We start from the raw sequence: 16,397 nt of genomic DNA, 5'->3' as shown, positions 1-16,397 counted from the left end.
TCTTGATAGTGACTGGTTATGATACAGCCTGTATATTTAGTCTATATCTATTTTATTTCAATTGAATTTCTCGGAAATCTTATTTAACATCTAATAGACTGTCAACGTGTTGATAAACAATTTTTATTGTATGCGACTTATTTATTTTATTTATTTACTATGTATAAAATTTCCAATTCCTATGAAATCTTTGAATATAATATATAATATATGATATATAATATATAATATTTTATATATAATATATAATATGTTATAATAGATAATATCTTCTTAAATTTGTGAAATGCTATCCTTGTCTGTAAGACCACTTAATGTAAATAGGCCCGACAATTTGTCCTCATTTATTGTTGTTTACGTATTTGGAACGAAATAAAATTCCCAAATAATTAATTTTATTCTGTGCTTATAGCACGAAAATACATAAATGCCTCTATATTTTCGTTTCGTTCCTCGGCACGGAATTGAATATACAACTATTTTCGTTCTGTGCCTTGGTATAGAACTGAGTATATAACCATTTTCATTTCGTGCCTCGGTACGGTACTGAATATACAACCATTTTCGTTCCGTGTCTTGCCACGGAACTGAATATATAACCATTTTTCTTCCGTGGCACTGGCACGGAACAGAACAAAAATAGCATTTCCGTACACATCCCTGGTTTTAAATCAATTTTATTTTATTATTTCTAAATTGAAATGATTTGTCTGCAAAAACTGATGTTTAGAATTGTTAAAATAAAACATTCTAATTAATTTATTTTTTTATTGTCGGAGGCTGGCAATTATTAAACATCCTAGTCCTTAATATGGTGAGGGTGGTTTTAATAACAACAGACATTCGGCAAAGTCAAAAGCCTTACAAAGCGAAGAAGCCGATACAGGAGGTCAAAAATGCGTTGAAAAAATTGCCGACAATTTGAATTGCTAATGTTGTTGCGTTCAAGCTTACCGTTGGCAAAACAATGGCTGCATAGCGGTATAACCCTGTGGTGACGAAGTCCATATAAGTGTTCTGGTTGATTCTGTGGTATTGCAGTCGAAGGAAGAAAAATAAATAAATCGATCCTCCGTAGTAGGTCTGCTACTTCAAAAAGTGAAAGGTAGGGAGGTTCGTGGACCCTTACTAAATAATTAGTCCCTGTCACATTCGTGAGTATACACCTCGAAACAATCTTTATGCTGAAAAAGTTTATTTAAATATTTTTTAATATTATAAATAGAAAATGAAAAGTGAATTAACTTTTCAAAACTAATAAAAAAGTAACAGAACACTTTTCATTGTTATAACCAAGGCTGTTAAATTTAAAAAATTGTATTCTGCTTGAGCTAACTATTTATTCACTTAGAAAAGTAAATGGGATAAGAAGTCAATTTTTTAAAACAATACATTTTTAAATGTAATTTGTAAAATCTAACAATTATATATTTTTTTAAAATGTAGTTCAATATAAAACATTTTCTTTAAAAAATTTAGACAGCATCAAGAATATTTTTATAGAATTTGAAGCAAAGACTGATTATTTTTAAGTAAATATGGACTACAATTTAAATTTGCGATTTATATTTCAAATTATAAAAATGTCAATTTAGAAAAAATTTATTTAATTGGTGATAAATTATAATTGTAAAGCTAAATGAAACTGGATAAACTAGTAGGTAAAATTTACGTCTACGCAGAATACTCAAATGCGATTGATGATTATATGATCTTCTTTTCCTGTGTTCTGCGCAGACGCGAATTTATCCCACTTCGTTTATCCTTGTTTAATTTTTCCATTTCCTTCTTTATTCTCTAAAATGAAAAAAGCCAATATGATTTTCAAAAATTTACTTAAATAATATTTCTAATTTTTATAAGAAAAGTAAGGACTTTACCTTTTAATGAAGACCTGTTTTGTCACTTTCTGTTTAATTTTCATCTCCTTTACTTTGGAACTGAAGTAAAATTACCAAGTATGTTGTAACAGCAGCTGCTATCTAGAAATAAAATTGTATTATTTTTTGGTTGATTTTGTATGGACTTAAATAAATTTAATTTACCGATGTACATAGATGTCTATCCAAAAAAAAGAGTCCACATACTGAAAATTCCAATGGTCTATATAACACTTGCAAAGAAAATATCTCCAGTCGTTTGGAAACAGATGGTTTATTCTTTAGAGTAAGCAATTTACAGACCAAATTTCCTGTTTCTTTATTCTAGAATATTGTTAAAAAAATTTTTTTAACAATTTTCGTTACTCCAGTAAAGAAGGTGAGGAAGTAGGGGAGAGCGGGGCAAAGCCGCTATGCGGGGCAAAGGCGTTTTTCGAAATATCTTCTTTCTTTTATAATCTATTACCATTTTCGTTAACAGTTTATTATTAATACGATTAAAGCAATAGATTGGAAAAGAAACAGCTAAAAAATATTAAATATATTAGGAAATATAACATAAAAATAGTTTTTGCAAGGAAGAGATGAAAATTTCGTTGATCGAAGATTCAAATTTAAAAAATTGTTTTAAGCACTTAGATCTTAAAAACTTTTTGCTTGAATGAATGAAACATTTATCTACACGATCTGCATGAAATTTAGGTTTTATTTTTTATTTAAGTAAATTAAATTTAAAAAATAAAAAATGTATGTCATTGGGGGCAAAGCCGTTTAAAAACTGTTTCGTAAAAACAGTTGAAAATGAAAATCTGCATTACCTTCATATTTGAAGTTTTTCTAACTTCACATGAATCAAGTGTCAACAAATATTAACCTGATTTTTTAACCAAAACATAAATTAAAATTAATAAATTAATATTAAGTAAAATAATATTAAATAATTGTTTTTATTTATTTTCAAAAATTACATATTTCAATTTTATTATTTTTTATTATTATTGTTATTATCTTACATTACCTATATTATTATGTTACATTATTTCACAAAATTAAATAAAATAAAGGAAATTAGTTATTTTTATGTAAAAAATTTGTATTTATTATATAATATATTAAAATAGTATAATTTTAAAATAATATTTCATTTAGAACATAAATTAATTTATTAGTATTCAAATTTATTATTAACATTAAAAAAATGATCAATTTTATGTAAATATAATATTAATATTTCATAATATTTTCGCGTCGTTCTTTAAATTATTTTTGAATTTGAACAGTCGGTAAAGTAGACTTTTCAACGAAAAAGTGAAGAGTTGAATTCAAAATGTGAGGTTAAAAATACAAGTATTGATATTTTTTATAAAATAACTTAAAACTCTTTAAAAAATGTATAAAATACTTATGTTTCAAAGATATTAGGTCATTTACTGCAACTTCGTACAGTTTTAACGGCTATAATTTTTCTACCTGCTACCCCCCGCCATACGGGGCAAAGCCGTTTTTTTGCATCTCTTTGAAAATAATTAAATTAATTAATCAAGCTTATAATAAATTAAATAATTACTATTGAAATTTGTTATTAATTAGTTTTAGATGAAATAGAAAAAAAAATCACGTCAATTGAAGGTGTAATAACAAAAATATTTATAAATAAATGTTACATCAGCGGCTTTGCCCCGCTCTCCCCTATAATATTATCTTACATTAAGATAAAATTTTTATAGTTTTTAAGCGTCATAAGAACAATTCTTCTGAAATATAATTAATATACTTACCAACATTATACACCAATAGCAAGGTTGAACAATAATTAACATTCCCATGGTATGAAAAATTATCCACAAAATTTGCATGGTAAATATTCTCCAGCTGCAATTTTCATCTCTTATTTCAATATATGCAAAATAACCTGTAATGATTAAATGAAGTAGGCAACTTAAAACTGCAAAAAGTATTGGTAATCCAAATCCAATATTCAAAGAACGAATGCTTTTCAACAAAACACCATGTAAATTCACTAAACATGTGATTTCATTTTGCACATCTTGTCGACCTAAGAAAAAAATAAAGAGTGAAATTTACGTAAACTTTAAAATAAAAAATAATAAAATAGCACAAACGCTTGCACTGCCGTACTAAGGAATAACTAACATAAGTGCATTATAGGGATAAAATTGAGAAAAACTATTTATATTGTGAACTCCGATTTAAAAATACAAATTGAAAAAACAAACTTCACTTTTCTAAACAAAAACTTTATGTACAGATTCTTATTTTCACAAAAAAATTAATTATTTAAATAAACTCTATGTAAAAATGGACACGCGTGGTCTACTTACTTGAAAAAACGAAAGGAAAAGTTACATATAGTGACTTGCGATGTCTGTTCGTAACGAACCATCGAGCCCGAGCTGCATATCAGAAATAAAAACTTACGCATATACAATGCCTGCATGGTGAGAAACTTCTTCGAATATAAAGATGTACTTTAGGGTGGTCCAAAAAAATAGTTTTTTAAATTTTTCCAAGTCTTAACCGCTTAATTTCTTTTACATGGTAAAAAAATTCTCCTAATTTTTTCAGATTTTTTAAACAATTTCTAGAGGTAGCTATTGTCACACATAGTACGGAAATCCATTATTATATATAAAGAACAAATATTTAATCCGATATTTAGTGTTAAAAGCATTTCAGCATTGCGTAAAATAATGTTTCAAGAATGCTCTTTCAGATTCTGAAATAAAAATTAAAATAGATTTAATGAAATAGATATTAAACAACATTTTTAGCCTCTTGACTGCCATTTTAAAGCCCGTTATGTTGAATTTTGAAATCGATAAATAAACTTTATGCAGCTCAGGACTTGCGAAAGCGATATTGAAAGCGTTCAAACAAACACAAAAAAAAGTTGGACTCATATTTGTTGCATCTCAGAATGAGTTCATGTTAAATGACATAGAACGTGGCGCCATCTGCCTGCCTGTATCAAATTGAGTATAAATTTTGTACTTAATTTGAGATTAAGTTTTTTCTGTGTATCCTGATACTGTAAAACCACAAAAAAATCATTTACGACGGGCAATGTTTAAAAAATGTCATTTTTTTTATCAGAAAGTACCTATATCTTTTATTTCCTTAAGGGGTTACCTACACCACTTTGAAATTTTAAAAAATCAAAAAAAAATTTTTTTGCTTAAAGTACACCTTATAGGCATAGAAATGATATGTTATTTGGACCCGGCGTAGCTGATTAGAGGTAATTTTTAATTGTTTGTGCATTTTTTTTAAACGGATACGTATTTTGCTAAACTTTGAGCTGCAGAAACTAATTCTTTTTTTATTTTGATCTAGCTCAAATCTGGACCGAGTTATAGTGCCTACCGCACGGCGATACATTTTTGAAGCACTTCACCATATCATCTGTCAGACCGACATTTAAAAAAACTAAATATTTTTTTTTCAGTTCAAGAGTAGTAGGGGAAGGTGGGGTAATGGGAGCATTTTAATTTCAAGTACATAGACACTTTGAACTTCGCAGAAATAATTCGGGAAACTTGGACAGTCTTCCTGTATGTCATATCAAGACAAATGGTCACATTTCTAAAAATTTTTTAGAAACTACAAGGAAAAATCAAGTTTTTGAATTTTTCTTATTAAATGGAAAATATTTCTAGAGATCAAATTAAATTGTTAAAAATTTATTATTTAATTATGTTTTGTGATTTTATTAGAGATAAATATATGTAGATTTGGATACATGTTAAAATTCTTTGTGGTAATGAGAAAATTGTATCAGCCAGCAGAGTTTCGTTATCTCGATATGGCTTTTCTTATTTTTTTGATAATTGAACAAGATTCATTTATAAAATTTAATATTGTTGCATATTTAATTGATAAGAATCCATATTTGTGTTTTATTATCTTAAATGTGTTATTATTGGATATTTTAATACTAAAAAAGCTGTAGGTTATTTTTATGTCTTAAATATTTTGTAAAATGTTCATCTGTCAAGAATTATTGACAAAATAAAAAAATATTGAAAGAAATTAAAAATTTTATCGTTTTATTGGAATTTTAAGTAAGAGCTCCCAATACCCCACAGGTGGGGTAATGGGAGAAGATGCATTTTTTTAAAAAAAAATTTTTTTGCAAATTTCCTTTCTTTCTCTTAGTTTCTAATTAATTATAGTTAAAGATAAATAACAAAAGGAGTAAAATATGACCGAAACCATATTTTATCATAAGAATAAGTCGGTTTTTTTAGTCATTTTCCTTAAGGGGCTTTAATTCCCCCCACCTTCCCCTATTATTCCCTACTGTATTTTAATTTGCTTAAAAAAATTTCTATTCTTTACTAAAAATTGTTGAAAAAGCGTATTTTTTGGTTGAGTCAAAGTGGTGTATTTAAAGCTATTTCAATTTTTATTGCAGAATCTGAAAGAGCAGTTCTTGAAACATTATTTTACCCAATGCTGAAATGCTTTTAACACCAAACATCGAATTAAATATATGTCCTTTAGAAAATAATGGATTTTCGTACTTTGTGCGATAATAGCGACCTCTAGAAATTGTTTCAAATATCTGAAAAAATTAGGAAAATTTTTTTTTACCATGTAAAAGAAATTAAGCGGTTAAGACTTGGAAAAACTTTAAAAAAAAATTTTTTTGAACCTCCCTATTGTATTCGTGCCTCGGGGAAATTTTAAAGAGAAAAACTTATATAAGTCCAAGGTAGAAACATACGATGTTTTTATTTCTGACACGAGGGTCCTGCTCGTCTACCTATCAGAAATGACAAAGAACGCAAGTCAACTTGTGTAAATTTTTCGACGTATTTCATAGCCGCGCACGTGGACTCGTACGCATTTTTCTGAGCATGCGAAGTATAATGTGTAAGTTTTTATTTTTTTTTTTCATTTTCCTCACTTTCTTTGATTTTTAATGATCGTTTTATTCAGTCATTAATTAAAATTTTTAATTTTGGTTGACACAATTAAATGCAGCTTTTCATTCCTCTTTTCTTTTACGTACCAAAAACTCAATTTTGTTAAAAATGTCACTTATGTAAGTTCTTTCTTAGGACGGCAACTGCAGCAAGCAACAAGATTACGATAACAAGTTACTAAGCTGGCGCAACACAATTATCGCAAGTAGAAAAATGTCCCATCTCCAGGTTGCCTTGTAATCTCTACAATATTTGTTGTTCTTTGTTTGTTATTAAATGGGTCATTTCATTTGAATTGTCATTTTCATTCTCTACAAAATTGAAAGTAACAAGTTGCAGTAAGTGCAAAGAGTTATCAGTATTTAAGAAAAATTTTGGGCACATCTCTTCGAGGATGGTCTTCCCTAATACGCTGGGTAAAAAATTCCATATATCACAAAATATTCTCCAAAATGTTTTAAAGATTATGAAAAAGAAGGAAACGTCTTTAAATTTACTAGTTTTGTTCAAATCCAAGCATTTTTAAAAGTTCAGTCCGACATATTGGATTCGCCATTCAAAATTTTTTAATTTGACCATCATATTTTAATTCAGCGACCTCAAAAACATTGGAATACCAAGTTTTATTCAAATCAGACAGCTTTGAGGAATTTCAGTAATTTTATTTTTAATTTTGTCTGCCATTTTAAATATTCAAATTTAAAAATTATTTTTTTATTCAGCGACCTTTAATACTTAAAAAAATATGATTTTATTAAGTTTTATTATGGTTTACCGATTTATATACTTCTATTTACCATTAACAAAATTACTAAATTTGCTGAAGTTTTTAAAGCCCAAAAATTGAGATCAGGAATTTCTTTATAATTTTCCTTTATTCTACATTTACTTAGCTGCATTTTAATCAAAGGATCATTAAATTTGATCCACTTGTTCAAGAGATATTAGGTTTTGACAAAGAAAATGACAAAATCGTACACTGTGCGCCACCTCATTTTTAGAATAGAAACTGCTTTTGCTGCTAGTGGTGTGTTACCAATCGCTGAAGATTTGGTAACTTACCATGCTTCCCTGCTGTATTCTTTTACCTACAGTGTGTTGCAGCAATGCTGTTTTGTACAGTCATACTCGATCGAGAGTAACTCAAAAGTATAAAAAATTGTAAGTATTTTAATAGATATCCTTTGAATGATAAAGAAGAGCATAATTTAACCTAGGTTAAGAATTATGCCGTCTCAAACAAGAGACTGAAACTAAATCATTTCGAAAAAGTTTTAAGAACAATACTATTTCACTGTGTGCCAAAATTCAACTTTTTTTCACACAAATAAATTACACTTTCGGAAACTAGGGCAAAAAAAAAACCGTGTCTGGTCGTTTTGCTAAATATTATCTAGGAGTTTTTTAGGTCGCTGAGTACGAATCTAATGTTAGAATTTTAAAATACAAAACGGAGAATTCGATGAATTTTTATAAATTTCAAACGCCATATTGGATCCGCCATTTTGAATTTTGAAAATCTCACATCATATTCATTATCATTGACCCCAAAAACCCCTAGATGCCAAGTTTTATAAAAAATTAATAACTTAAAGTTTTCGACCACCATAATGGATCCGCCATTTTGAATTTTGAAAATGGGACATCACACACCTATTCTCAAGGGCGGATAAGTTTCTAAAAAATGAAACCAATTTTGGCTTATGTTGAATGTTTTCTAATCTTTTAACGATTCCAAATCTCTCAACTTTAAATAACACAACTTGTTACTTTAAGAAATATAACAATACGGAAAAACATTTTATATTGAACGGCAATAAAAATGAGAATATATTTTGACATACTCATACATATTTTTTGAATCAAATTAAAATATATTAATCTAGAACAATCCATGATTTTAAACTAAAAACCTAATGTTTTCTATAGAAACATTTCCAGTAGTTGTGATGAAAGTAGAATTTATTTTATCAAAGAAACATTATTTGATTTCAAATAAGTGTACTCATTAATTAAATAAAAAAGTTTTAATAATTTAAGTTTAAATAAAAAAAGTTTTTAATTTGTATAAAAGTATATTTGAAACAATACAAATTGTTTTCGATTCAATAGCACATGCTGTTGTTATAATAAACGGCATATTCACATACGTTCAAATGCAGATGCTATAAAATTGACAGTATACGTAGTTGAATCATAGAACCATTTATTGAATTATGTGGAATTAGAAATTTTTGTACTAAAATGCATTCACCTTTTTTGAGCTTTTACTTTTATAATAATGTCTTACAATATTATTTTGATGATTTTTTTAAAGTAGTATGTTCATTTAGAAAACTATAATTCAAAAATTTCAATGAATAACTTTATAAATTAGTCCGCCATTTGCGTCAGCCAATGAGATCGCTTGAATACAAAAAATTTTGCCTGTACAGTATGAGGAAGATTGTTTTTCCTTTTACAAATGGTTGTGTTTCATAGTGGTTAGGGTCTCGCGCAAGCGTCCGGAAATCCCGGGTTCGACTCCCCGTCCGCACAAATTTATTTTCAAAAATGTACTTTGTTAGGTTTTCGAAATATGTGACATGTATTATAAACTTCGACTCTAAGTTAAGAATTCGAAGTGCGTGAAAATGTATAAAAAGAAGAGTAAATTTGAAGATATGTTCTAGATATGAATATCAGGAAACATGAATTATTTGGTAAATAATTTGTTTAAAAAAATTAATTATTATTAGCATGATACTATTGACTTAAAGTAAAATAGAAATTAATTCAATAAAATCTGTGATATCATTTATTGTGTATACTTTGAATTGAATAGCATGATTTCTTCACTTCAAATATTCTTCAAATCAAACGCACGAAATATGCTATGTTAACAAAAGTGCATGCTATTAAATCTATGGCGTAATAATTTATAGCATATGCTATTGAATTAGTAGCAAAAATCTTCGAACGATATTGAATATGCCGTTTGATGCGACAAACAAATATTTCATTTATTCAATAGCATTTTTTTCTCAGTGAAGGTATTTTTTTAGTTATCAGAGTGGTTTCCAATGTATTTTTATGTCTTAGACATGATCCTGGTTTCAAAATTGCGTATCGCGTCAGGATTTTAAGTAAAGTGTGGGTAAAGTCTCCAATAACCGTGTTTTTAAGAGTTTTCAGTATTTTTTCTCCTTAACCTGACGTGATGGAGCCTTATATAATGGCTTAAATTAAAGCTCATAACTTAAACTTTAAGACTCTGTAACCTTAATATTTTTTAAGTTAACTTCGGAAGACTAAATTTGGGCTTTAGTCCTGTCATTGGGCACGAATAAAAAAAATAAAAAAAATAGACTAAAAAAATAATCATAAATTGAAAATAGAATCAAATTAATTTTCTTCCGGAAATAATAAATGGCAACTCAATCCCATAGATGAATAATAGTAGAGGGGGTGATTTGTTTCTTTTTATTTATTAAAGAAAATAAACAATCAATATTTAATTTATATAAAAAATGATTTTAATATTTGAATGTTGAGGTTAACAATTTGATGCAACTAAATTAAATAGAACTTATTTTATAAAGAATAAGGATTCTACATTCGAGATAAGACACACATAAAAAATAGGGTTGAATTATAATTTTAAATTAAAACATTTTAAATTTTGATTTTAAATATAGCCCAAAATAGAAGAAAATTAAGAAAGATTATTTTTACTGAAATTAACAAAATTTACCAGAATAAATCCTATGAATGTTGATTGGAACGAATTTTCCTTATTTTTTTAATATTTGTTTTCAAATCATCTCCAAAGATTTTTAAATAATTTTTAAATTGGCTTCAAGTCATTTTCAAATAAATTATTAATTGATCCATATATAATCACAAAAATTAATCAATATTAAATTAATATTCAAATATTCAAACTTTGCCCTATTGAAAAAAAACACGTATAATTGTACGTATAATAATACGTATAATTATACGTATTATTATACGTATAATTATACGCATAATTATACGCATAATTATACGTATTATTATACGTATAATTATAATTCTATTAAAAATAGAATAATAGAATAGAATAGATTAATTAGTAGCAAAATTGCGCTGAAAATTTTTAGACATTTTAAAATGCAAATTAAATTTCACGAAAAAAAATATCGTCGAATGTCAATTCAAGCAGTCACCCATCCAAGTACTAACCGCGTCCAACGTTGCTTAACTTCCGTGATCTGATGAGAACTTGTTCCTTCGCCTTGGTGTTTCCGCTGTCTTGTCTTGATTAATAACTTTGTCGTATAAGTATTGTATCGCACCTAACCTCACTTTTAGTGATACTTATACGACAAAGTTATTAATCAAGACAAGACAGCGGAAACACCAAGGCGAAGGAACAAGTTCTCATCAGATCACGGAAGTTAAGCAACGTTGGACGCGGTTAGTACTTGGATGGGTGACTGCTTGAATTGACATTCGACGATATTTTTTTTCGTGAAATTTAATTTGCATTTTAAAATTTCTAAAAATTTTCAGCGCAATTTTGCTACTAATTATTCTATTATTATTCTATTCTATTATTCTATTTTTAATAGAATTATAATTATACGTATAATTAATTATACGTATTATTATACGTATAATTATACGTATAATTCTTGTTTCAAATTCGTATGTCTTATTATACGTATAATTATACGTATAATAATACGTATAATTATACGTATAATTATACGTATAATAATACGTATAATTATACGTATAATAATACGTATAATTATACGTATAATTATACGTACAATTATACGTATAATTATACGTACAATTATACGTATAATTATACGTACAATTATACGTATAATTATACGTACAATTATACGTATAATTATACGTATAATTATACGTACAATTATACGTATAATTATACGTGTTTTTTTTCAATAGGGTGACATTAATTAATAATAGTTTCAAAAATTACACATTTTTTGGGGTCTTTACCCAAATTTTTTTGTCTTGCGCATACGGGTCTTAAGTGTATAAATGAAGCTTTAATTTAAGCCTATACACTGAAAAAAAGCTGCCGCGACGGCTGTAAAGTCATGCTATTGTAGCAGGAGTTGCACCGCCATTGGAACACACCTGTTTTAACATAAAATACTACAGTTTTAGCAGTGTGATACACTGTAGTTTTGACAATATAGTACACACCTAAAAGTTACCTTTCAATTCTTTGAAAAGACTATTAATTATTATTAGATTATTAATTAATAATGTAATTAGTAATTAATGTTTTTATATTAATTATAAATTACTTCCTAATATTGTTATTTTTTTATAAATATATAATAATACAAAAACATTTTAATAAATTTAAATCATTATAACAAAAAGTGTAATTAAAAAAAAAATTTGAAACATGAAAATGAAAGAACAACTCAAAAACTATCTATTAGCATAAAAAAATGAAAATTAATTTTTTCCGCGTTAGTTTTCTTTCACCAGAAATCGTTACATATTCATGGAAACATATAGCTTTTTTATAAAAGTCTGAAAATTGAGAACATTTAGAGAAAGCCTTTTTTGCATTTTGCGAAATACGCCAAAACATAAAAATGCAAGAAAATTAAAATTATTATTAAATCAGCCAATCAGAGAGAGAGCGGCCATTTTGCGGCAGGAAGTTCAGCTTCGACAAATGAAAATATTGAAAACCAACTTCTCTTTTATCAGGGTTGAGAATGTGAAAGATAATGTCAAGTTGTTTCTTTACAAATAGCACTTAAAATGTAAATAAATATTAAATTGTCAAGGTTTTATTTAATAAGTGATAATTTTTGTTAAAAAGAAAGTAGAAAATTGTGTAAAGTTTAAAAATTCAATGTGTTTTTTGAATTTAAGATAAGTAATTCAAAAGTAATTAATTAACAGAATTTTTTTTTAAAATAGGGTCAGATTACTAAATGATGATACAATCTTTTTATCTACAATTAATTAATAAAGAATAACTAATAAAAACTAAAATACCGTAAAACGGGGTTATTTCGCTCAGTGCGAGTAAAGTCGCTCACCCATTTTTTTGCTTTAAATTTGATTTAAACTAAAATTTAGTATTTCTATTCACAAATATAACATTTTTACCTGGTAATAAAGGTATTAAATTTTATTTTAAAGCTGAAATAAAGCATAAAAGTGGGTAAGCGAATTTACCCGCATTGAGCGAAATAACCCCGTTTTACGGTATTTAATAATAATTACTAAAATTTTATTTCTTAATAGAAACCAGTTTAAAAAACTTTTCTTAATAAATTTCAATTCATGGACAACAACATAAAGTCTTAAAAACCTTTTGATATTGCATTTCATAAATTTAAAATTAAATTTATTTGTAAAAAAATCCAATATACAAAATTTGTATTACATCAAAAAGTATTTTAAAAGTAATTAATTAGTAGATGTATTTGTTAAAATAGGGTTATGTAACTTAATTATAACAAAGTCTTTCTTTCTACAATTAATAATTAAATAACTACTAATAAAACTAATCATTTTAAAACTAATAACTAAAATAATTTTTAAATAGAAAACAGGCTTCGCACTCCTCTACTATTTACTACTTTTTGCTACTTTTTTAATGAAAGGCTACTTTTTTTAGTCTGAAGCTACTAAAAGCTACTTTTTTAAAGAACAATGTTTTTTTATTTTTTTAATTAGTTACCGAAAAAGTTTCATACATTTTAATTTCGGTTTCGAAACTTTGCGTAACTCAGGTTTTGAAAATATCTCCCTATTGGTCTTTCTGTTGTATCCCTATGTATCCCCAACCAATCAGAAGCCATTAATTTTTCGCTGAAATTAAGAGCTACCCATCTTTGGTTTTATTAGGTTATGTTTGTGTATACGAAGCAAGTGACATATAGAGAACCTACAAATGGACAGCAATTATTAACATAATATTCCTTAAATTTGTTTTTAATACTCATATTCAAAAGTAATAAAGAAAGTAAAAATATATTTATTCACTGATATTTATCTACATCTATTTAATTTGCTCAACATAAGGTAAGGTATGAGTATATTGTAACATTGTTTCTCTATTCATTATTACTTTTTAATAAATTATATTCATTTTTTGTGACTGTATTCATTATGACATCCATTAATAGTTTCTTTTTTCGTTCTTTAACTAAATTTTTTAAAACGTAAAGATTCAAAAATGCAGAATGTGCCAATTACGGTTACATAAAGTGGATCATAAACAGGTTATTCATTTAATATTTCGCTATATTTGTTTGTGAAACAGTATTTTGTAATTCCAAGTTTTTGTACTACTTATATATTTATTCTAAAATAAAACCAAGAAAGTAAAGTACTTAACACAATAATATTTAAGATCTAAATTCAATATATAAAACTTTTAAACCTAACCTTTTTAATTTACGTAATTATGTACCATCAATTTTTTAATATGTATCATTGTTAAAATTTTACTTGTTCAATTCTATAAAGTTTCTAGACAATATTATTTAAAATAAAGTTAAGCACTACACATTACGCTTATTTTAGGTTACATTTAATTTAATAGCTTTAATTAAATATTAAACTAAAGTGTTACTACTTAGGACTTACACACAGTTGATCCACCTCCCGATAAGTGCCAAATAAATTTATCCCTTGTTATTTTTTATTTCTATCTGACAGTTAAAATTAACAGAGAGTTGGATCAACTGGGCATTAATATAACAAAATTTAAATCACATTTAAGAAAAAAGTATTAAATTTTTAATTAAATTTGTTTTTTAAATTTAAGTGTTAAATTAAAATAGTGTATAAACATAATTATATATTTTTGCTTTTAGATCTTCACATAATACACGAAGAATTTGATAATCAACACATGTCAAAAGAAATATGAAAATAAGCTAAAATGTGAAAATGATATTAAATTATCTGTGATTTAAAAAATACGCTAGAACTGAATTTAATTTAAAGTCGAGTGCAAAATGGATAGTTACAAATTTCTAACAAATTGGTTAACACGTACTGATAAATCAGGCTACGAATTCGGATTATGGTGTACTAAGTGCAATGAAAAAGAAAATAATGTGTTTTGTAAAATCTGCAGGAAAAATTTTTCTTATTCAAATAAGGGTATCCAAGAAATTCTTCAGCATTCAGGAACTGCAATACATACAAAAAATGCTTTAGATCAAATTCATAATAATCAATTAAAGTTACAAACAGCTGCTTTTTCTAGAAATGAACAATCCTTGGTAAATCCATTTTTATTACGGTCTGTACGCGATACGTCTTTAAAAGCAGAAATTGTTTGGGTAATTAAAAATATACATTCTAATATGTCTGCAAACTCTTGCGACGATTTGGGGCAAACTTTTCAATCCATGTTTCCTGATTCGGAAATAGCCAAAAAATTCTCACTCGGTCCTACAAAATTCAGATATTTAATTACTGAAGCTTTGGCACCGTATTATGAAGAAAAATTAATTGAGGATGTACAAAAAAGTAACGGATTTGTTTTATCATATGACGAAACTACTAATTCAGAGGGTAAAAAAGAGCTCCAAATTCGTTTGCGTTATTTTTCAGAAAATAATCAAGAAGTAAAAGATGGTCACTTGCACACATATTTTCTTGGATCTGCAACTGCTAAAATAATTGTGAAATATTTAAAAGATTCATTGAAAAATTTACCGATTGGAAAATTATTATTAATGCTCAGTTCAGACGGCCCAAACGTTAATAAAACTGTTTGGAATCTATTCAATAATGAAGTATTAAATTTTCGAGCAAAAGGATTATTAAATATAGGTTTTTGTAATCTACACATAGTTAATAACGCATTTTTAAAATCTCTTTCTGAATTCGGTAAGGACTCCAGTGATTTGGCAATAGAAGTATATTATTTTTTTCATAAAGAGCCTGTTCGTTGGGAAGATTTTGAAAAAATTTAAGAGCAAAATAAATTCCCTAATCATCATTTTATAAAGCACTCTAGTACCCGCTGGTTAACTTTGATGCAAAGTGTTTTTAGATTAAAGGAACAATGGATAGCTTTAACCCAGTATTTTCTTCATTTCTTACCAATAAAACCAGGAGTTAAGTCGACGTTATTTTCAAGTGTTAGATACACCACCATTTGTAATTTTTTAAAACAAGAGGATATGCAATCACAGCTAAGATTTGTTGCATGTAGTGCTGAATTATTTGGAAACTTCTCAAAATTATTTCAGAAAGAAGAACCCCTTATTCACGTCTTATTTGAAAATATTGAAACCTTAATTCTGAAATTGGCAAGTCGAATTTGCAATAGTGAAAGCTTGAAAAAGTTTAAGAGTAATAACTTGAAATCAGAAGAACTTTTTGAACAAGAAAATTTACTTAAGTTACAGTCCATTATTGTAGACGAAGATGTCAAGAAACATTTGGAAAAAGTCAGCCAAAAAGAAAAGCTAATTTTTTTAAACAAGGTTAAGGAGCACTATAAGTCTGCTTGTTTACATCTTATTGAAAAATCATCTCTTACAGCGTATCCTCATTCAAGCTTATTATA

General features: G+C 26.9%; 1 protein-coding gene across 1 annotated transcript; it reads right to left on the bottom strand.

Moving 5' to 3' along the window:
- Window positions 1-1,897: 1,897 nt before the first annotated feature.
- Window positions 1,898-7,955, bottom strand: LOC127285704 (gustatory receptor for sugar taste 43a-like). Its single transcript, XM_051311841.1, has 4 exons — window positions 7,922-7,955; window positions 3,659-3,936; window positions 2,046-2,204; window positions 1,898-1,982 (listed from the first exon to the last, which is right to left on the bottom strand). Exons 1-4 carry the CDS (start codon window positions 7,953-7,955, stop codon window positions 1,914-1,916), a joined length of 540 nt encoding a protein of 179 aa, XP_051167798.1. The 3' UTR covers window positions 1,898-1,913.
- Window positions 7,956-16,397: the final 8,442 nt, after the last annotated feature.

This window comes from Leptopilina boulardi, unplaced genomic scaffold, assembly GCF_019393585.1.
Source record: "Leptopilina boulardi isolate dan_hultmark-lab unplaced genomic scaffold, ZJU_Lbou_2.1 LbouV2_341, whole genome shotgun sequence".
NCBI classification, from domain to species: domain Eukaryota; kingdom Metazoa; phylum Arthropoda; class Insecta; order Hymenoptera; family Figitidae; genus Leptopilina; species Leptopilina boulardi.
This window is presented reverse-complemented; position numbering and strand designations above follow the sequence as displayed.

Coding starts and splice junctions, on each gene's coding strand:
- LOC127285704 (XM_051311841.1), bottom strand. CDS start 7,955: ATGACTGTACAAAACAGCATTGCTGCAACACACT. Junction 3,937..7,921: donor CAGCATTGCTGCAACACACT/GTAGGTAAAAGA, acceptor TTTTTTTCTTAG/GTCGACAAGATGTGCAAAAT. Junction 2,205..3,658: donor GCTATTGGTGTATAATGTTG/GTAAGTATATTA, acceptor ACAATATTCTAG/AATAAAGAAACAGGAAATTT.